We start from the raw sequence: 22,752 nt of genomic DNA, 5'->3' as shown, positions 1-22,752 counted from the left end.
GCGTCCCTGCGCCGGAGATCAGAGATTTCTCGCAGCAGTACTCAGTCGGGGGGAGGGCATGCACAGGAGTCCTCTCATGCAGCCGTTGGCACCTCCTGTAGCACGTACTCCCCTGACCGTCCACTCAGTTCCTTCTCCACCATCCTCGGTTGCAGACGGAACTCCGTGGCAGTGCTCTCTTTGATACTTTCTGGGGGGAAAAATAAACAAAGTTACAAGTTAAATAGGAACTTCTTATTAGTCTATACTTAGTTACATTGTTTAGTTAGTCTTAGTCTACATAGTTTCGTTAGTTCCTCTTAGAGGTTTTTCTTCAAAAACAAACCAAAACCAAAAAAAAAAAAAAAAAGAGACTAAAGAAGACTCTTTCTCTGCTTAACTCCCAGTTTGGGAACAGTTTCTACAATTTACCACTACAATTAACTTCTATTCTTATCTCTTGAGAGTGGGGAGAGGTTTAACTGCAGTCATGCCGGGCTCAACAGGATTTAAAAAGTGTGACTCCTGCTGTGAACCGATGCCGGTCTCTGGCCACATATCCTGCATTCGCTGTCTGGGAGAAACTCATCTCTCCCAGAAATGCATACATTGCACCAACTTAACAGCAAGGGCAAGACGTGAGAGGGATCTCTGCTTGAAAATGCTTCTGCTGGAGAAATCCCTCCAACCTCCGCAAGAGACGTCCTCCGGGGCGTCTCATAAACCGAGATCTCTGAGCTCTGATAAGGCTCCGACTTCCAAAACTGTCAGGAAGCGAGCCTCGACCTCTCCGGCAAGGGTCTCTCAGAAAAAGAGAGCTTCTCCAGTGAGGTCTTTACCCTCAGTGCTCCACTCATCCAGAGTGAGCACTTACGAGGCACTGGGCTCCTCTGGCACCATCCCTCAGAGGACCCCTGCCGAGCCCCAACACGTGGCACCGGAGCTGACATGTCAAGTCTCCTCCATGGCACCGACTACCCTGGTGCAGAGGAGGACCTCCCCAAGCATAAACATCCTCAACTCAACATCAACGAGGGTCAGTTAATAGCCCGCACAGCGCTGCAAGCCTCAATGGATGTAGCAGACACAGCTGCCCGAACAACCACAACAGCTGTAGTTATGAGAAGAACATCATGGTTGCAGGCTTCAGGAATTCCAAAAGAACTACAGCTAAAAGTGGAGGACTTCCTCTTCGATAGGGATAAACTATTCTCATCTCAAACAGACATCGTCCTCCATACCATGAAGGCCTCCCGAGCAATGCTGCGTACACTAGGCATACACCAACCGCCTAACAAATGCCCTTGTTTTACACCATACCAGAGGTCACGAGACACCTTGTTTAACCGTCAACAACCACAATACTTCACTCAGAACAGACCCAAACAACGGGCTCAGAGACAACGAGCTCCACAGAACTAGGCCTCGTCCGTCTGTCCATCTACATCTAAGCCACAATTTTGAAGTCTTGGTCAAGGGTATGCACGACTTCCTCATGCCACTAGCGCCAACAGATACCCCATCCCACAATTTTGGTCACCGCGTATGCCCATTTTACCATGCCTGGGCTGCAATAACCACAGATCAATGGGTTTTGGAGCTCATACAATCTGGCTACACCATTCCTTTCACAGCCATCCTCCCGACCCTCTCCCCTTCCCCATCCCTCTTCAGGGACCCCTCTCATGAGCACCTTCTGCAACAGGAAGTAGACCACCTCCTACTGCTGGGTGCTGTAGAACCAGTACCACATCAATACCAAGGGAAGGGTTTTTATTCCAAATATTTCCTGACAGAGAAGAAAGGAGGGGGATGGAGACCAATCTTAGCTCGCCGAAAACTCAACAGGTTCGTATGCAACCACAGGTTCAAAATGGTCACTCTGGCCACAATAATCCCAGCGCTAGACGGGGGGGACTGGTTTGCAGCCCTCGACCTCCAAGATGCATACTTCCATATTACAATACATCCTGCCCACAGACAGTTCCTGCGGTTCACAGTGGGAGCCAACCACTACCAATACAGGGTCCTTCCCTTCGGACTGTCCACTGCTCCCCACGTATTCTCAAAAACGCTCGCAGTAGTATCAGCACATTTACAACGCAAAGAAGTCATAATCTTCCCTTATTTGGACGATTGCCTTCTCAAGGGTGCCAATCGACAAATGGCAGGCATGCTGAAGACCACAATAGACCTATTTCACCAGCTAGGTCTACAGATAAACAAAAAGAAATCCACCCTGGAACCAACCCAGCAATTGGAGTTTATCGGAGCCGACCTAGACTCCATACAAGCCAAGGCAATATTGCCAAACCACAGATTCACTACATTGACCAATCTTATTTCCACAGTGACCATCAGCCCACAAACTTCAGTGAGGACATGCCTTCAGATTCTGGGACATATGGCAGCTACGACTTTCATAGTAAAGTATGCCAAACTCCACATGTGCTGTCTGCAGCACTGGTTGAGCACGAGCTATGCATCCAGCAAACACTTCCTTAACAGACATGTGATGCTACCACCAAGGGTTATCCTCTCCCTACAATGGTGGACACAGCCAGGGAATGTATGCTCCGGGATTCCCTTTCAACAAGACCCCCCCATCAGTGACTATTACAACAGATGCCTCCCTGATAGGTTGGGGCACCCACTTGGGTCACCACAATGTACAATGCAAGTGGTCTGCGACGAAAACCTGACTACATATCAATCTCCTGGAACTACAGGCAGTACACAATGCATGCCGACACTTCCTCCCACTCATACAAGAAACCTCAATGTCTATTCTCACCGACAATGTGGTGTGCATGTTTTACATTAATCGCCAAGGAGGAGCCAGGTCTCACTCGCTATGCGTAGAAGCCATGAATTTATGGAACTTCTGCATCCACAGCATCATACCTACCAGGGTGCCAAAACACTACAGCCGACAACCTCAGCAGGCACTTCTCACAAGAACACGAGTGGGAAATCCACAACAGTGTTCTCGGCACAATATTCCAAAAATGGGGTCACCCAGTAATCGACCTTTTTGTCTCTGCAACAAATCACAAATGTCCACTATTTTGCTCGAGGGCAGGCCTGGCACCGGGATTGTTAGGGGATGCCTTCCTCATCCTGTGAAACGCGTCACTCATGTACGCCTTCCCGCTGATCCCACTGATCCCACACGTCAGCTGCAAGATACGACTCGACAGAGCATACATCATTCTCATTGTCCCCACATGACCCAGACAGACTTGGTTTCCATACCTCTCACGTCTAGCAGTCTGTGCCCCACAACCGCTGCCTTTCCGGACGGACCTCCTGTCCCAGAACAAGGGCCTGACTCTCCATCCAGAGAGATATCCTAGCAGATATACAGAGCATGTACCCAGAAGTACGCCAACCTGCACCACCATGGGATCTCAATCTTGTGCTCAAATGTCTCACAAGACCACCCTTTGAACATCTAGCAACCTGCTCACTCCTACATATGTCAATGAAGGTCACATTCCTAGTGGCAATCACGTCTGCAAGATGTGTCAGCAAAATAGGAGCATTGATGGCTGAACCACTGTACACTGTATTTACCAAAGACAAAATCATGTTATGTCCTCACCCAAAATTCTTGCCCAAAGTGGCTACAAATTTTCATATTAACCAAATCATATACTTACCTGCCACCTATCCCAAGCCACATAACAACTCTAGAGAGGCAACGTTGCACATGTTAGATGTCAGATGGGCTGTAGCCTTCTACTTGGACAGAACTAAACCATTTTGCAAGTCACCAAGACTATTCGTCTCTACAGCAGAGCGCTCCAAGGGCTCTACAATATTGACCCAGAGACTCTCCAAATGGGGGTCTACCTGTATTCAAACTTGCTGCCACCTGCATCACTAAGAACCCCCTGTGGGCATCAGATCCCACTCAACGCGAGCCATAGCGACATCAATTGCATTATTGAACAATGTCCCCTTAATAGATATTTGTACAGCTGCAATCTGGACATCGGAGGACACTTTTGCAAAGCATTACGCTATCACCGAAGGCCTTGTCTCAGACTCTATTGTTGGCCTCACAGTGCTCTCATCACACACTTATACATAACTCTGAACCCCTACCACCTCTGGTGGGGTACTGCTCTACAAGCACCTAGAGTGGAGCACTCACAGGGACACCACTCGAAGAAGAAGTTATTCACCTTGTGCAATAACGATGGTTCTTCGAGATGTGTGTCCCTGTGGGTGCTCCACTACCCACCCTCCTCCCCTCTACTTTGGAGTTCACACAGCCAAACTCTGTGGTGGAGAAGGAACTGAGGGGACAGTCAGGGGAGAACGTGCTACAGGAGGTGCCAATGGCCGCATGAGACGACTCCTGTGCACGCCCTTCCCCTGACTGAGTACTGCTGTGAGAAATCTCCAACGCTGGGCCGCACCGACACCTAGAGTGGAGCACCCACAGGGACACACATCTGGAAGAACCATCGGTACTGCACAAGGTGCGTAACTTCTTCTTTTGTCAGATACAGCATGCTTGGTCTTGAAATGAGGTAGCCATTGAGACCCTAATTTTAATCATACTTGTAGTTCCATTGATTTAAATGGGATTACTTGTGTCCTTAAAGAATCAGGGCAGTCATGTTTCTGCTTTCTCACAGTACATGAACACGCTTGCAAGTTTTGGGTGGAGTAGGGGCTGGTGCAGGTGTGCCACAACTGTATCTGGTACCTCCTAGATTTGGTTTCTTGTCACTTATTAAATAGTTTTTGAGTTATCTTTCTTTCCTCGCTACTGAGACTTTAATTACCTAGATCACAGAAAGAAAACAGATGTTAGGACAAAACTGTTAAGATCAGAAATATGCCTCCTGCAGGGTGCACTGTAGCTGCAGGAGACACACATGGCCTCATGTCCTTAGGGTCTACAGAGGACACTGTCCCCACTTCTCTCTAAGGGATCCATCTTTCCAGGAAGCAGTGATAGGTAGAGCCCTGTGCGTATACAAAGTTTGTATCCGCATCCAATCCACAAACATGGTCCGTGGATATAAAGTGGATAGCTGCAGATTTGCAGGACTCTAGTGATAGGAAGTAGTAGTGACTCAGGAACTAAGAAGAGATGCTGCAATCCAGAGCAGAGAAGTGTACAGGCTGAGATGGGCCTGCCATTGCCGCTGTCCTCAGTTCTGCCATGATATGGGTATGTGTTTAAAGATACTTGCTATGCGGAACTTGAAGAATCAGTAGCAATTCTGATGATTGGCAGATGAGGGGAGAGGGAGAGTAACTTGGAGGGACTACAATTTTTCCACCATAAATAGCCTATTGTTTTTTGGTAACGTCACCCTGATAAACTTGTAAGCATAGAGGACTCTCTTCTCAACACAGAGGGCTAGAAATATTTTTTTTTCCCAATGAAAGCTTAGATTACACGTAGTGGAGCTTGGACTAGATCCCTCCCTAAAGCTATTACATATAAGACCAACAAATTCAGGGCCTGTTTCTCTGTTGCCTTATTCCTTATGCAGTCATTGACACTAGGACAAAGTGGGCGTAAAACACTAGTCATCTGATCTGTTATCATTTCACATGCACTTGGCACTTCCTTTGAACAGGTCTACATAGTGGCACCAGGGCAGGGCAGTATCTCAGGCTCGGTCTCTAATGACTAACAGCTTTTATGCTCCAGCTTGGTCAAGGTGTCCCATGCACTATTGTCACCGCAGATTAGAGTATAACAGAAGCTAGGAGTTCTTAGATGAAGCTGCTTTGGAGTTCTGAGTGGACAGAAGAGAGAATAATTTTCAGAAAAAATTCCCACCTCTTCAACATCTCATTCTTGTAAAAACCCTAACACAGCAGAACACTACACTACACACCCAATTCTCTCCTTGGGAAGAGGATGAGAGAACAGACATGTGATAAACATTAGTTAAAATTTCTTAATGTGCCACTGGAAAGTGCTCAGATCCCCCGGTGATGAGTGTGGGATACGAACCTTTATCAACCAGAATATTTGTCCAATTAATCTGACACTTTCCTGAACACTTTTCTGTGAATGACTTCACGTGAGAAATGGTAGGTGGAAGTCATCCCTTCCTGGCCCCCTACCTCCCCCACCCCCAGGAAATTGGGTTGTGTGAATGAGAATTCAGTTTATAATATAAACTGTTTTAAAGCCTTACCCATGGAGTCTCTAGTGTGACATACTTCAAACTGAAGAAATTCAGTTTTAAAGAGACCCAAATATGTAACCCTTCTGAATCAGTCAGACCCTAAGCTACATGGTTACCAAGTGTCTCTAGAAATGAGCGCTAGCTCTATGCCAAAAGCAACAGAGGGTCCTGTGGCACCTTTAAGACTAACAGAAGTATTGGAGCATAAGCTTTCGTGGGTGAATGCCCACTTCATCAGATGCAAGTAATGGAAATTTCCAGAGGCAGGTATAAATCAGTATGGAGATAACGAGGTTAGTTCAATCAGGGAGGGGGAGGTGCTCTGCTAGCAGTTGGTGTGAACACCAAGGGAGGAGAAACTGCTTCTGTAGTTGGATAGCCATTCACAGTCTTTGTTTAATCCTGATCTGATGGTGTCAAATTTGCAAATGAACTGGAGCTCAGCAGTTTCTCTTTGGAGTCTGGTCCTGAAGTTTTTTTGCTGTAAGATGGCTACCTCTACATCTGCTATTGTGTGGCCAGGGAGGTTGAAGTGTTCTCCTACAGGTTTTTGTATATTGCCATTCCTGATATCTGACTTGTGTCCATTTATCCTCTTGCGTAGTGACTGTCCAGTTTGGCCAATGTACATAGCAGAGGGGCATTGCTGGCATATGATGGCATATATAACATTGGTGGACGTGCAGGTGAATGAGCTGGTGATGTTGTAGCTGATCTGGTTAGGTCCTGTGATGGTGTTGCTGGTGTAGATATGTGGGCAGAGTTGGCATCGAGGTTTGTTGCATGAGTTGGTTCCTGAGTTAGAGTTGTTATGGTGCGGTGCATGGTTGCTGGTGAGAATATGCTTCAGGTTGGCGGGTTGTCTGTGGGCGAGGACTGGCCTGCCTCCCAAGGTCTGTGAAAGTGAGGGATCATTGTCCAGGATGGGTTGTAGATCACTGATGATGTGTTGGAGAGGTTTAAGCTGAGGACTGTAGATGATGGCCAGTGGAGTTCTGTTGGTTTCTTTTTTGGGCCTGTCTTGTAGCAGGAGGCTTCTGGGTACACGTCTGGCTCTGTTGATTTTGTTTCTTTATTTCCTTGTGTGGGTATCGTAGTTTTGAGAATGCTTGGTGAAGATCTTGTAGGTGTTGGTCTCTGTCTGAGGGGTTGGAGCAGATCCGGTTGTACCTCAGCGCTTGGCTGTAGATGATGGATCATGTGGTGTGTCCGGGGTGGAAACTGGAGGCATGAAGGTAGGCGTAGCGGTTGGTGGGTTTTTGGTATAGGGTGGTGTTAACGTGGCCATCGCTTATTTGTACTGTGGTGTCTAGGAAGTGGACCTCCCATGTAGATTGGTCCAGGCTGAGGTTGATGGTGGGGTGGAAGCTGTTGGAATCATGGTGGAATTCTTCCAGGGTCTCCTTCCCATGGGTCCAGATGATGAAGATGTCATCAATGTAGTGTAGGTAGAGAAGGGGCTTGAGTGGACAAGAGCTGAGGAAGCGTTGTTCCAGGTCAGCCATAAAAATGTTGGCATATTGTGGGGCCATGCGGGTGCCCATGGCGGTGCAACTGGTCTGGAGGTATATATTGTCACCAAATTTGAAATAATTGTGCGTGAGGATAAAGTCACAGAGCTCAGCAACAAGTTGTGCTGTGTCATCATCAGGGATACTGTTCCTGACAGCTTGTATTCCATCTGTGTGTGGGATGTTTGTGTAGAGAGCCTTTACATCCATGGTGGCTAGGATGGTGTTTTCTGGGAGGTCACCAATGCATTGTAGTTTTCTCAGGAAATTGGTGGTGTCATGGAGATAGCTGGGAGTGCTGGTGGTGTAGGGTCTGAGTAGGGAGTCCACATATCCAGACAGTCCTTCAGTGAGAGTGCCAATGCTCGAGATGATGGGGCGTCCAGGATTTCCAGGTTTGTGGATCTTGGGTAGTAGATAGAATAACCCCGGTCGGGGCGCTAAGGGTATGTTGATTTGTTCCTGTGTTAGTGTAGGGAGTGTCCTGAGTAGATGGTGCAGTTTCTTAGTGTATTCCTCAGTGGGATCTGAGGAAAGTGGCCTGTAGAATTTGGTATTGGAGAGTTGTCTGGCAGCCTCCTTCTGGTAGTCAGACCTGTTCATGATGACAACAGCACCTCCTTTATCAACCTCTTTGATGATAATGTCAGGGTGGTTTCTGAGGCTGTGGATGGCATTGCGTTCTGCACGACTTAGGTATGAGGCAAGCGATGTTGTTTTTCCACAATTTCTGCCTGTGCACGTCGGCGGAAGCATTCTATGTATAGGTCCAGACTGTCATTTCGACCCTCAGGAGGAGTCCATGTGGAGCTCTATGCCAGATTCTGCCACTGTTTCCCATGCTGAGCAGTACTTTAATCCTTGAGTGCATCCATTCATTGCAATGGGACTACTTGAGGAATAAGGGACAAAAGTAGCAGAATCTGGACCTTAGTGATGAATCTTCCTGTTAAGTTTATTTTAGAAGCTTGTGTTCTATCCACACTTGTAATGACGTTTATTTTCTGTATCTTGATGTTTACATCCTCGCCACGATCTCCCTCCTGTTATTAGCCTGACAATGCACATTGTGAGAGACAAGGGGGGTGAGGAAATATTTTTTTATTGGATGAACTTCTGTTGAGAAGTTACCTCACCGCCCCACCTTGTGTCTCATATCCTGAGACCAATACAGCTACAACATTGCAAATGCATGTAGTTAACAGAGTTGTTTCACTGAGAGTCATTGCTGTATTTCCCATTACTATTTAGACATATGTATTTTGCTGTTATTTTTGATCTCTTAACAATTTTACTTATATAAAATTACAGTCCCCTTCTTCCAGAAAGTCATCTATTTTTCCCAGTTAACACAGACACCAGAGGGAGCTCTTTCAGTCCCAATTAAGTCTTTAACTTATATATGGGCTACAGAGTTTGAACACAATGCATTCCTCAGTTCATACCATTCTTTCTATATAATCAAAATCCCCTGGCCATCAGATGTGACCTATATTTTGCTTATTCAGCCCAGGACAGAATAGGAAGAACTTTCCCATGGCTTGGCTGCCTTTCTTCATAATTAGCTCATCTGTCACTGTTTTTTACACTCCACATTAGAATGAGTGGATTTGTGCAGAAGCACAAAAAGAATTAAGTGCGGGCTATGGCTACACTGGCACTTCACAGTGAAAAAACACCCCCCTGAGCGCAGCAAGTTACAGCGCTGTAAAGCACCAGTGTAAACAGTGCCTCAGCGCTGGGAGCTGCTCTCCCAGTGCTGTAAGCTAATCCCCTCGGGGAGGTGGAGTACCTGCAGTGCTGGGAGAACTCTCTCCCAGCGCTGGCGCTGTGACCACACTCGCACTTCAAAGCACTGCTGGGGGAGTGCTCCCGCGGAAGCGCTTTGGAGTTTCGAGTGTAGCTGTGCCCTAGTGTTTGGCATTTGTTGTAGTGGTGTAGCCAGGGTTGCAGCCGAGGAGCAGCAGAGAAAAAAGGCGCCGGTCCTTTGGTGGCATTTCGGCGGCCCTGCGCATGCGCCGAAATGCCGCCGAAAGACGGAGCGGCGCATGCGCAGGGCCACCCCACTTCCCCATCCGGAGCGCTGTCCGGGGCACCAAGACCCCCGGCCACGCTCTCAGGGCCGGAGTCCCGGCCGGAGCGCCGGGAGTCCGTGGCCCCGTTCTGCCGGCTGGCCAGAGCGCCGGGAGGCGGGAGCCAGCAGGCCAGCCTGCGGCCCCATTCCGCCGGCCGGCCGGAGTGCCGGGAGCCAGCCCACGGTCCCATTCCGCAGGTGCCACTTTTGGGGAGTGTGGTCAGGGGAAGCGGCCGCTTCCCCTGAACTCCACTAGCTACGCTATTGATTTGTTGTGCCTCTCACCTCTTTCCCCACAAAGTTCAGCCCTACTGAGTCAGGTTAATGATTATTTCCGCACCTTCTCATGTCTGTTTGATGTAAACTAAGGGCAAATCCAGCCACCCCAGCAGAGATCCAAGTTGTAGGACCTGTGACTCTCATTGCCCAGGTAGGTGAAGGAACAGAGATGTGCTCTGCAGCCATACAGGGAATCATTCTGGAAGATGATCTGAAATTTATGCTTTCTGGGGTGCTGAAAAGGCAGTAGCATGTCTGGTGGCCATGCTGAGCCCCATGGTTTAGGGATGGTCTGGCTTTGTATATATGATTGTAATTAACATCTGCTGCTCTATCCTAGCAAGCTGGATGAGGAGGGCTGGGCAGAGATCAGGAAGCAGCTCCGGGATTTCACACATACCATGCAGGTAAAATGCTTTGTGTTCTGAGGCAGACTGAAAAGAGGGCTAAGCATAGCCAAAGCACTTCTGCAATTGTAATGGTCACTGCCACTGTCAGGGTTCCCTCCCCACTCTGAATCTGGGGTACAGATGTGGGGACCCACATGAAAGACCCCCTAAGCTTATATTCCACCAACTTAGGTTAAAAACTTTTCCAAGGCACAAATCCTTCCTTGTCCTTGGATGGGTACTGCTGCCACCACCAAGTGAGTTAGACAAAGATTTAGGAAAAGGAGTTCCTGTTTCTGCAAAATATCCTCCCAACCCCCTTCACACCTTTTCCTGGGGAGGCTTGAGAATAATATACCAACCGAATAGGTTTACAAGGTGAGCACAGACCAGACCCTTGGGTTTTTAGGACCCTAAAAACCAATCAGATTCTTAAAAAAACAGAACTTTATTATAAAGAAAAAAGTAAAAGAAGCATCTCTGTAAAATCAGGATGGAAAGTAATTTTACAGGGTAATAAGATTCAAAACACAGAGGATTCCCCTCTAGGCAAAACTTTAAAGTTACAAAAAAAAAAAACCAGGAATAAACCTTCCTCTTAGCATAGGGACAATTCACAAGCTAAACCAAAAGATAATCTAACGTAATCTTAGATGCTTAGTTCAGGTATGGCTTTGGGAGATGTATTTTCCCTGCCCTGATTCCTCAGAGAGAACACAAAGGAACACAAAACAAAAACCTTCCCACACAGATTTGAAAGACTCTTCTCCCCTCATTGGTCCTTTTGGTCAGGTGCCAACCCAGGTTATTTGAGCTTCTTAACCCTTTACAGGTAAAGGAGGGATTTTATGCTACCCTTAGCTGTATGTTTATGACATGCCCCCCAAATCATAGACAGTGCTGGACAGCCTGCTCCACACTGGCTGTGATTTTTTTCCTGGAGCTCTAGGAGAAAACAGAGTTAATAAGACACATGCATCTTTAGATATACTACTGATTATATAAAAACAAACAACATTTTTCACATTTTAAGGATGATTTTAACCAGTTCATTTTGGGAAACTTTCACGGGAGAGTATCAGCCACTATGTTAGAAGCTCCTGAAATGTGTTGTATTTTAAAATTAAAATCTTGGAGAGCTAAACTTCACCAAAGAAGTCTTTTGTTATTGTTCTTGATGGTATGAAGACACTTCAGCGCAGCCTGGTCAGTTTGCAGTTGGAAACACCGTCCCCAAATGTATAGGCATAGCTTTTCCAGAGCGTACACAATGGCGTAACATTCCTTTTTCCTGATTGACCAGTGGCTTCTCCTTTCAGACAGTTTTTTGCTGAGAAACACGACAGGATGTTTTGATTTGGTCCTTCCTTCATTAAAACGGCTCCCACACCACGTTCGGACGCATCTGTGGTTACAGTACAGACCCGTTTACATGCAAATCCGCTTAACGCGTGGTAGCACCATGCCTCCCAGTGCTACCTATTTAACACATGAGACTCGTTAACACGCGGTACAGGAACTTGCTATGTAGCGCTACAGATTTGCTCACTAACTCACTGACCTAGAAATCGACAGGAAGTGCAGAGCGGAAACGTGTTGTACGTCTTTACTGCTGATGGGGGGGTGGTGGAAGGGGCAGCAATGTTAAAGCATTGCCACAGAAGCGCTTTAAGGACGATCCTTTGCTGTGTCAGCACTTTAAGGATCCTCAAAGCGCTGCCGCGGCAAAGGACCGCCCTTAAAGCACTGCCGCTGTTACCCGGGGTTCTTTGAACCCAAAGCTTTCAGTAACTTTTATTCTGTGCGAGGTGGTATTAAGAAATAAATCAAGGGAGACACAGCCGTCCAACTGATGGCTGGCTGGCACAAACAGGACAACACGAGTGCTTTTACTTAAAGCTAAACTTTACTTAGTCTCAAGCACTTACACACATCCGCAACAGGTTAGTGAAACACCCCCAACCCTCGATAATTACCGAAGCTGAGTGTGGCTTTCGAGTGGCACTGTGACAGGCTTCAGCTGGCCAGGCTTCCGTCTGCTGGTGGGAACCCGAAGATGCGTCCAGAGGGAGCATCCCTGAAGAGCCCCTCCTGAGAAATCCAATTACCTCAAACTTTTTCCCCTTATTTATACATTAGTAATACAATGAGATATCCCTTAAAGAAAACTTGCTAAGCAAGTAGGGTTAAAAGGTCAGACACCTTATGATTGCCAATTAACCAGATATATATATATTTTTTTCAGAGTGTTCATGCCTTTGGGCCCTGACAAACGTTCCCGGGGGCACATATAAACAGACTTCTTGTTTTTCTACAATACATGCATCAGCAATTTTAACACTCTTAGCAGGAAGGGTGTGGGGTCAAGCTGTCCTGTCTGTGGCACCCAAAACCCCCGCCCCTCCTGTCTGGTTACACTGAGGCTGCTGTATGACCAATTTACGACCTGCTGACTTCGCTATTTTTGTTAGCAATAAGCAAGAATGGTTCAGTATGGCCTGTTAACTTGACTACTGTTAGTAATACACAATAGTGGTTTAGGCACTTTACTTGTTTGCCAAAATCTCCCCGAACACTGTGACAGCGCTTTAACGTTGCTGCCAGCAGGGACCCTACCAGAGGGCCGCCGATGGGGGAGGCAAAAAGGGCAGGGACATTAAAGCGACGGTCCTTTGCCGAGGCAGCGCTGTGCTGCCAACGGGGGCGGAGGGGGGAAGCGGCGCAGCAACGTTAAAGCGCTACCGTGGCAAAGGACTCTGCAGCGCTTTAAGGTACCTGCCCCTTTTGCCCCCCCCCTTGGCCGATGACGAGCGGGGGGGCAAAGGGAGCAGCTGCCCTGGGGCCGGCAATTTAAAACTGCTCGGGGCTCCGGACACCGCCCTTTAAATCACCATGGGAACCCCGGGCAGCATGGACCAGGCAGCCTGGAAGGGCTGGCTGAGGGATGCTGACCCCTAGCCCCTCCCCTTCCACACGAGGCCCCGCCCCTTCCGGGGGCCAGAGCCGCCCCCGCCCCATACCAGTAAGGGTCTTGAGTTACTTTCACCCTGTGTAGTAATAATAATGTTTTTATTGGATTACACATTTGAATTTATATTCTTGTAAAGCGCCATTAACAGATAGGCCTGCAGTATTTGGGACGCTGTGAATATGTATGTAATCCTAGATAATTGTGTGTGTGTGTGTGTGTGTGTGTGTGTGTGTAGATATCTTAAGATATTTCAGCATGGCCCTCTTAACCCGTGGTCCATTAACACGCAGTCGTGATGGCTTGACTCATGACATCCGCGCGTAAACGGGTCTGTACTGTACTATGAAAGGTTTGTTAATCTGGGGCCCTTAGCACAGAGTTAGACCTGAGTGTCACTTTAAGCTGGTTAAAGGCCTTTTGACACTTTCTTCACTGAACTGCATTTGGCTGCTTTTTTTTGGTTAGGTCTGTCAGTGGGGCGGCGATTTGGCTGTAGTGCTGTACAAATCGCCTGCAATATCCGGCCAAGCCTAAGAAGGATTGGACCATTTTTTTTTACTTTGGGACAGGCCACTTTTGGATAGCATTAACTTTGGCCTGTAGGGGTTGATAGTTCCTTGGCCCACCTGGTGTTCAAGGTAAGTTACTTTGTTTAGGCCTATTTGACACTTCTTAGCCTTAACAGTTAGTCCTGCCTCTCTTAAGCACTTGAAGACTTTTTGTAGATGCTTTAGGTGTTCTGCCCATGAATCAGAAAAGATGGCCACATCGTCAAAGTAGGCGACTACAGATTCTCCCAATTCCACTAGGAGACTATCTACAAGTTTTTGGAAGGTGGCGGGTGCATTTTGCAGCCCAAAAGGGAGCACATTAAATTTATACAGCCCTACATGGGTGATGAAGGCTGACCTTTCCTTGGCGGATTCATCTAGTGGTACTTGCCAGTACCCCTTGGTTAAGTCTAAGGTAGAGATGAACTGGGCACCTTCCAGTTTCTTCAATAGCTTATCTGTGCATGGCATTGAATAGTTGTCTGGGCAAGTCACAGCATTTAGCTTACAGTAGTCCACGCAAAAGCGTATTTCCCCATCTGTTTTGGGAACTAGAACCACTGGAGATGCCTGTGCACTGTTAGAGGGGTGGATTACACCCATTTGTAGCATGTCCTGGATCTTCCGTTCTATAGCAGTTTTGGCTTGAGAAAACACCCAGTAATGTTGGGCTCTAATTGGGTGAGCATTACTTGTGTCAATGTAGTGGTATGCCCGTTCGGTCCGTCCTGGAGTGGCTGAGAACATCGGCACAAAGCTAGTGCATAGCTCCTTTATCTGCTGTCGCTGCATACGTCCAAGGGCATGGAGAGGTTCACCTCTTCCACGCCACTGTCACCTTTTCCTTCGTAGTAGACACTTTCAGGCCCTCAGCGTCATCTCTTCCCTGGGCTGTAAACTGACAAACCTTTAATTCTCTGGAATAAAAGGGCTTTAGAGAATTAATGTGGTACACTTTAGGCTTTAGGTTTGAGATAGGGGATGCTATGAGACAGTTAACAGCTCCCAGGCACTCTTGGACCGTGAATGGCCCTTCCAACGATGCTTCCATTTGATGGGCCTGGAGCGCCTTCAAGACCATGACCTGGTCCCCTACTTTGAAGGAACGCTCTCTGGCATGTTTATTATACCAGGCTTTTTTCTCTTCCTGAGCATCTTTTAGGTTTACTCTAGCAAGGGCTAAAGAGGTTCGGAGGGTGTTTTGTAGGTTGTTTACAAAGTCCAGAATATTAGTTCCTGGAGAAGGTGTAAACCCCTCCCATTGCTGCTTCACCAACTGTAATGGCCCCTTAACCTCGCGGCCATACACAAGTTCAAATGGTGAAAACTCTAAACTGGGATGTGATACAGCCCTGTAGGCAAAGAGCAACCGCTGGTTGCCCACTCCCTCCCCACTCTAAACTCTGGGGTATAAATATGGGGACCCGCATAAAAGACTCCCTAAGCTTATATTTCACCAGCTTAGGTTAAAAACTTTTCCAAGGCACAAATCCTTCCTTGTCCTTGAATGGGTATTGCTGCCACCACCAAGTAAGTTAAACAAAAATTCAGGAAAAGAACCACTTGAAGTTCCTGTTTCCCCAAAATCATAGACTATCAGGGTTGGAAGGGACCTCAGGAGGTCATCTAGTCCAACCCCCTGCTCAAAGCAGGACCAATCCCCAACTAAATCATCCCAGCCAGGGCTTTGTCAAGCTGGGCCTTAAAAACCTCCAAGGAAGGAGACTCCACCACCTCCCTAGGTAACGCATTCCAGTGCTTCACCACCCTCCTAGTGAAATAGTGTTTCCTAATATCCAACCTGGACCTCCCCCACTGCAATTTGAGACCATTGCTCCTTGTTCTGTCATCTGCCACCACTGATAACAGCTCCATCCTCTTTGGAACCACCTTCAGGTAGTTGAAGGCTGCTATCAAATCCCCCCTCATTCTTCTCTTCTGGAGACTAAACAATCCCAGTTCCCTCAGCCTCTCCTCATAAGTCATGTGCTCCAGACCCCTAATCATTTTTGTTGCCCTCCGCTGGACTCTTTCCAATTTTTCCACATCCTTCTTGTAATGTGGGGCCCAAAACTGGACACAGTATTCCAGATGAGGCCTCACCAATGTTGAATAGAAGGGAACGATCACGTCCCTCGATCTGCTGGGAATGCCCCTACTTATACAGCCCAAAATGCCGTTAGCCTTCTTGGCAACAAGGGCACACTGTTGACTCATATCCAGCTTCTCGTCCACTGTAACCTCTATGTCCTTTTTTGCAGAACTGCTACCTAGCCATTCGGTCCCTAGTCTGTAGCAGTGCATGGGATTCTTCCGTCCTAAGTGCAGAACTCTGCACTTGTCCTTGTTGAACCTCATCAGGTTTTTTTTGGCCCAATCCTCTAATTTGTCTAGGTCCCTCTGTATCCGATCCCTACCTTCTAGTGTATCTACCACATCTACCTCCTAGTTTAGTGTCATCTGCAAACTTGCTGAGAGTGCAGTCCACACCATCCTCCAGATCATTAATAAAGATATTAAACAAAACCGGCTCCAGGACCAACCCTTGGGGCACTCCGCTTGAAACTGGCTGCCAACTAGACATGGAGCCATTGATCACTACCCGTTGAGCCCGACGATCTAGCCAGCTTTCTATTCACCTTACAGTCCATTCATCCAGCTCATACTTCTTTAACTTGGCGGCAAGAATACTGTGGGAGACCGTATCAAAAGCTTTGCTAAAGTCAAGGAATAACACATCCACTGCTTTCCCCTCATCCACAGAGCCAGTTATCTCATCATAGAAGGCAATTAGGTTAGTCAGGCACGACTTCCCCTTGGCGAATCCATGTTGACTGTTCCTGATCACTTTCCTCTCCTCTAAGTGTTTCATAATTGATTCCTTGAGGACCTGCTCCATGATTTTTCCAGGGACTTAGGTGAGGCTGACTGGCCTGTAGTTCCCCAGATCCTCCTTCTTCCCTTTTTTAAAGATGGGCACTACATTAGCTTTCTCCAGTCATCTGGGACCTCCCCCGATCGCCCCCAAGCCCTTCATCCCTTTTCCTGGAAAGGCTTAAAAATAATATACCAACCAAATAGGTTAACAAGGTAAGCACAAACCAAACCCTTGGATTTTTAGAACACTAAAAACCAATCAAATTCTTAAAAAAACAAAACTTTATTATTAAAAAAAAAAAAGTTAAAAAAGCAAAATAAAAGGTAATTTTACAGGGAAATAAAATTCAAAACACAAAAAAATCCCCTCTAGGCAAAACTTTAAAGTTACAAAAAAACAAAAATAAACCTTCCTCTTAGCATAAAAACAATTCACAAGCTAAAACAAAAAATAATTTAAAGCGTTTCCTTCCTATTACTTACAATTTGTAATCTTAAATGCTTAGTTCAGGTATGGCTTAAAAAAATGTATTTTCCCTGCCCGAATTCCTCGCTAACCCCAAAAAACCACAAAGAAACACAAAACAAAAACCTTCCTCCACAATTTAAAAGTATCTTCTCCCCTCATTAGTCCTTTTGGTCAAGTGCCAACCAGGTTATTTAAGCTTCTTAACCCTTTACAGGTAAAGGAGGAATTTTATGCTACCCTTAACTGTATGTTTATAACAGCCACCGTTACCATTACATGTTCATTCCAAGGACAGATGCTTTTCTTGATCTAACATGCTGCTACCTGCTGGAGCTCTTCCATAACATTTCCTATCTGTGCACCAGCAGCAGTGCAGCTCCACTGGGAGATAACACCACTGGCAGTGGACAAGCTGGCAGTTTTACCACCATGTTGTCTAGATTTGCCCTGAGCAGGGTTGGTTGGCATGGCAGTTAAAAACACTAGCACTCCCTTTATTACTACCACTGGCGAATACAAAGAAGGGAAATGTTCAGGAGGAAAGGCTGTCGTAGATACCCCAAGCAGTTTCTGAAACACTGTTGCCTGCAGTACTCTAGCACTTTAATCACTTTCAGTGCTGGGTTAGGGGGGGGACAACTACTGAAAGCATTTGCAGCAGGGCTTCAATTTCCTAGCCTGGATTAGCTATAGACACTGAAGAAAAACATGTTTTCCTATCATTTCTTCTGTCCATACAAGTTAGGAGAAATCACATAACACTGTGGTCACATGATTGGGTTTATTTTTTTTAAAAAATTCATTTAGACAAGGACTAAAGGAGGGAAGCAGTGTAGCCTAGCAGATAGAGCACTGGACTAAAACCTCAGGAGATATGCCGGGTTGGCCACTGGCCTGCTGGGTGACCTTGGGGAAGTCATAGCACCACTCTGTGCCTCAGTTTTCCCAGCTGTAAAATGGGGATAATGATACTCCTTTGTAAAATACTTTGAGATCTACTGATGAAAAGCACTAGATAAGAGCCGGAGATTATAATTATAAAGGGAAGATCTCTTTAAAAACTCTTGCCAGGGAAGGGGATGGAGGTCATATACATTCCAATGCTGTATATCTGGAAGTCACACTACCAATCCCCACACCGCCCTAGTGGAGAGAGTAGGTTGTGAGGCAGTTGTCTGGGGATAACTGGGGGTGTCTTAGGACTGGATTTAGCACTCATAGACTCATAGACTTTAAGGTCAGAAGGGACCATTATGATCATCTGGTCTGACCCCCTGCATGCTGCAGGCCATAAAACCGTCCCTACCCCTTCCCTGGACTCTGCTGTTGAAGTCCCCAATCCTGTTTTTAGTGACTGCAATCGGCAGAGACCCTCCTGCTAGAGATCCCTGCCCCATGCTGCGGAGGAAGGCGAAAAACCTCCAGAGGCTCAGCCAATCTGCCCTGGAGGAAAATTCCTTCCCGACCCCAAATGTGGCGATCAGTAAGACCCCGAGCATATAGGCAAGTCTCCAGCCTGACCCAGTTAGCCATTATACTATTTACCCACCATTGCTTGGCTTTCCTTGACTACTATGTTTTACCATTAAACCATTCCCTCCATAAACTTATCTAACTTTATCTTAAAACCAGACAGGTCCGTCGCCCCCACCGTTTCCCTCGGTAGGCCGTTCCAATATTTCACCCCTCTGACGGTCAGAAACCTTCGTCTAATTTCAAGTCTGAACTTCCCCACGGCCAGTTTGTATCCATTCGTTCTGGTATCCACGTTAGTACTAAGCTGGAATAATTCTTCTCCCTCCCTTGTATTAATCCCTCTAATATATTTAAAGATAGCAATCATATCCCCTCTCAGCCTTCGCTTTGTCAGACTAAACAACCCAAGCTCCTCTAGTCTCCTTTCGTACGACAGCTTTTCCATTCCTCTGATCATCCTAGTGGCCCTTCTCTGCACCCGTTCCAGTTTGAGTTCATCTTTTTTAAACATGGGAGACCAGAACTGCACACAGTACTCCAAATGAGGTCTCACCAGCGCCTTGTACAACGGAAGCAGGACCTCCTTATCCCTACTAGATATACCTCGCCTAATGCATCCCAAGACAGCATTGGCTTTTTTCACCGCCACGTCACATTGTCGACTCATAGTCATCCTGCGGTCTACAAGAACCCCTAGGTCCTTCTCCTCTTCCGTTACTTCTAACCAATGCGTCCCCATCTTGTAACTAAAATTGTTATTAGTCATCCCCAAATGCATCACCTTACACTTTTCACTATTAAATTTCATTTTATTTCTGATACTCCAATTCACAAGCTCATTCAAGTCTCCCTGCAGGATATCCCTGTCCTCCTCCGAATTTACAACACCTCCCACCTTCGTATCATCCGCAAATTTTATCAGCCCACTCCTGCAATCGGTTCCGAGGTCAGTTATAAATAGATTAAATAAAATGGGTCCCAAAACCGAACCTTGAGGCACTCCACTAGTAACCTCCCTCCAACCCGACAGTTCACCCTTTAATACAACCCGCTGCATTCTCCCCAGTAACCAATTCCTTATCCACCTCTGGATTTTCATATCGATCCCCATGTTTTTCAGTTTAACCAATAATTCCTCATGGGGTACAGTATCAAACGCTTTACTGAAATCCAGGTATATTAGGTCCACTGCATTTCCCTTATCTAATAAATCCGTTACTTTCTCAAAGAAGGAGATCAGATTCGTTTGGCACGATCTGCCCTTCGTAAAACCATGTTGTAATTTATCGCAATTGCCACTACCCTCCAGGTCCTCAACTAGTTTCTCTTTCAGAATTTTCTCTAACACCTTGCACACTACAGATGTTAGACTAACAGGCCTGTAGTTACCCGGATCACTTTTTTTTCCTTTCTTGAAAATAGGAACCACATTAGCTATTCTCCAGTCTAACGGGACCACCCCCGAGTTTACAGATTCATTAAATATTATCGCTAACGGGCCTGCTATTTCCTGCGCCACTTCCTTCCATATTCTCGGATGTAGATCGTCCGGTCCTCCCGACTTAGCCCCATTAAGGCGTTCAAGTTTTGTTTCCACCTCGGATACGGTAATCCCCCATCCCGAATGCCCCTCTATAGTGGTGCTAGTATCCCTAATACCTTCATTGGCCTCATTAAACACCGATGCAAAATATTCATTAAGATATTGCGCCATGCCTAGATTGTCTTTAATCTCCTCTCCGGCAATAGACTTCAGCGGTCCCACTTCTTCTTTCTTTGCTTTCTTCCTATTTATGTGGCTGTAAAACCTCTTACTATTGCTTTTAATTCCCCTCGCTAGGTCCAACTCTACACGGCCTTTGGCCTTTCTCACTCTATCTCTACATTCTCTGACTTCACATAGGTACATTTCCTTACTGATCCCTCCCCTCTTCCACTCTTTGTACGCTTTCTGTTTTTTCCTAATCGCCCCTTTGAGTCGGTCGCTCATCCAGCTCGGTCTAAATCTCTTGCTTAGTAATCTTTTTCCCTTTTTTGGAATACAGGCCTCCGACAGCTCATGCATCTTTAACTTAAAGTAATCCCAGGCTTCTTCTGCTTTTAAATCCATTAATACGTTTGCCCAGTCCACTTCCCTTACCAGTCCCCTTAGTTTGTTAAAATTGGCCTTTTTAAAATTATAAACCCTAGTCTTTGATTTAATTCTGTTACTCCTTCCATGTATTTCCCGATAGTCGTGTAACCAGAGGCTTTGATATTAAACAGCACCTCCCCTCCGAGCCCATCTCAATGCACCTGACAGTGTCTCCAAGCTGGCTGCAATGGCAGGATGTCATTGTTTTCAGGGCACTGAACACCTGTAGTTTGGCTCTTTGGGAAGCTCATGTGTCTGAATGTTGTTCTGATTTTCAGTTAATCGGGCATCTTATTTAGCTTAATTCCCAGAAATCTCAGGGCTGGAGGATGAGTGTATGAGAACAGGAGTACTTGTGGCACCTTAGAGACTAACAAATTTATTTGAGCATAAGCTTTCGTGGGCTACAGCCCACTTCACTGTAGCCCACAAAAGCTTATGCTCAAATAAATTTGTTAGTCTCTAAGGTGCCACAAGTACTCCTGTTCTTTTTGCAGATACAGACTAACTCGGCTGCTACTCTGAAACCTGTCAGAGTGCATGAGAAATTCAGCAGCCTCTGAGTTGATGACCACTTCAGAGGGGAGAGTTAGCACCAGTCCAGTGCCTCCCCCAAAGCACTCCCTTATCACTTCTTGTTCTCTCCTTGTTATTTTTGCCCCCTAGGAAGATCTGGAGAAGGAGAGAAGCCAGCTACTGACTCGGGCAATTGTGGCAGAAGAGCAGGTGCTGGAGCTGCAGGAATATGTAGATAAGCATCTTGCAAGGTGAGATGGGGATCCCTTCATCTGTCCCTTGCTCCATGCACAAGGCTTACTTCCAGGGCTGGTGAATACTGTGATAACTGCTGCCTTCCCACAGCGCAACCCAGCTAATGTTTGAAAGTGAATCCAGCTTGTGAGCAGCTGGCTGTCTCAGTAACTCAGCACGATCAAGGGAGTTTGCATCTGTCCTTTCCAAGGCATAATATTTCCTTCCTCTGGGCTGCAGCCCACCCTGGGGATGATGAAAGCTGTGTAGGAGGCTAAGGAGGGGGTGAGTGGGGAAGACTGTCTAGAATTCAAAGCCTTTCCATTTTGCAACTCTTAACATGTCGGCTGTCAACCACTGGTTCATCACAGCCACAACAAGGGAGAAAAGCTGCTAGTGCTGCCACCATCAGGAGGCGTTATTACACAGCTTGTACAACTGCAACCAATTGCTCTTAAAAACAGAGGACCAAAGTCATAACTGGTGTAACTCCCAGGCTTGTTGCTGATGGAATCCCTTGGCTGAGTTCCTAGGTATTAGTTCACATGACGGGTTGGGACAAATCTAGCATTACCCTTAGCTATAGTTTTCCCCCTGGCTGGATAGTGTTTGGGAACTTGACTTCAGTCTCACATTGGCTTTACAATCTCAGTCGTCAGCAGGGTTCTTATGACCACAGCTGATGCAAGGTTGACATTGCTTTTCTTTGTAACCTATGTTTCTTTCAGGTACAAGCAGGAGATCCTGAGGTTAAGGAAACTTGTAGGGAGCGAGGCACCCAGAGCATTCAGTGCTGGGGCTTCTGATGCTCATTTAATGCAGAGATCCAAAAGGACCATCAGCCATGAACTGTAGCTTTTGCCATGGCCCTGACAAGCAGCAGTCATTAGTTCATCATAGGAAAGACAAGGACATAAAACTGAGTGGCTGCCTGGCTGTAATATTCAGTGCTCTGTCACACCAAGAGATAATCCACTCCAGCGAGCGCTCTTCATCCTGGGGCCCTCTTACTAGAGGACTAGGACTTGCTGAGAAGGAAATCAGCAGTATACATTTGACCCTACAGAGGTAAATAAATTTACTAAAAACAGATCAAAACTCAGCGCTTTGTTCCCCCTTTATCTT

At 46.6% G+C, this 22,752-nt stretch overlaps 2 protein-coding genes across 7 annotated transcripts in view; one reads left to right on the top strand and one right to left on the bottom strand.

Moving 5' to 3' along the window:
• CCDC78 (coiled-coil domain containing 78) overlaps positions 1-22,725 on the top strand; it is a 90,630-nt gene extending 67,905 nt beyond the window's left edge. For all 6 annotated transcript variants that reach the window (XM_065559735.1, XM_065559738.1, XM_065559736.1 and 3 more), the window contains 3 exons: positions 10,351-10,417; positions 21,544-21,644; positions 22,356-22,725. In XM_065559735.1, coding sequence (XP_065415807.1) covers positions 10,351-10,417; positions 21,544-21,644; positions 22,356-22,482 — 295 coding nt within the window. In that variant the 3' untranslated portion in view covers positions 22,483-22,725. The remainder of the gene's footprint in view (positions 1-10,350; positions 10,418-21,543; positions 21,645-22,355) is intronic.
• On the bottom strand, positions 316-13,404 carry LOC135974004 (uncharacterized). Its single transcript, XM_065559745.1, has 2 exons — positions 12,376-13,404; positions 316-11,804 (listed from the first exon to the last, which is right to left on the bottom strand). Exon 2 carries the CDS (start codon positions 8,411-8,413, stop codon positions 7,343-7,345), a length of 1,071 nt encoding a protein of 356 aa, XP_065415817.1. The 5' UTR covers positions 8,414-11,804; positions 12,376-13,404; the 3' UTR covers positions 316-7,342.
• Positions 22,726-22,752: the final 27 nt, after the last annotated feature.

The sequence above is a fragment of the Chrysemys picta genome, chromosome 10, assembly GCF_011386835.1.
Source record: "Chrysemys picta bellii isolate R12L10 chromosome 10, ASM1138683v2, whole genome shotgun sequence".
NCBI classification, from domain to species: domain Eukaryota; kingdom Metazoa; phylum Chordata; order Testudines; family Emydidae; genus Chrysemys; species Chrysemys picta.
Note: the sequence above shows the minus strand (reverse complement) of the source record. Positions and strands in the feature narration are given on the sequence as shown.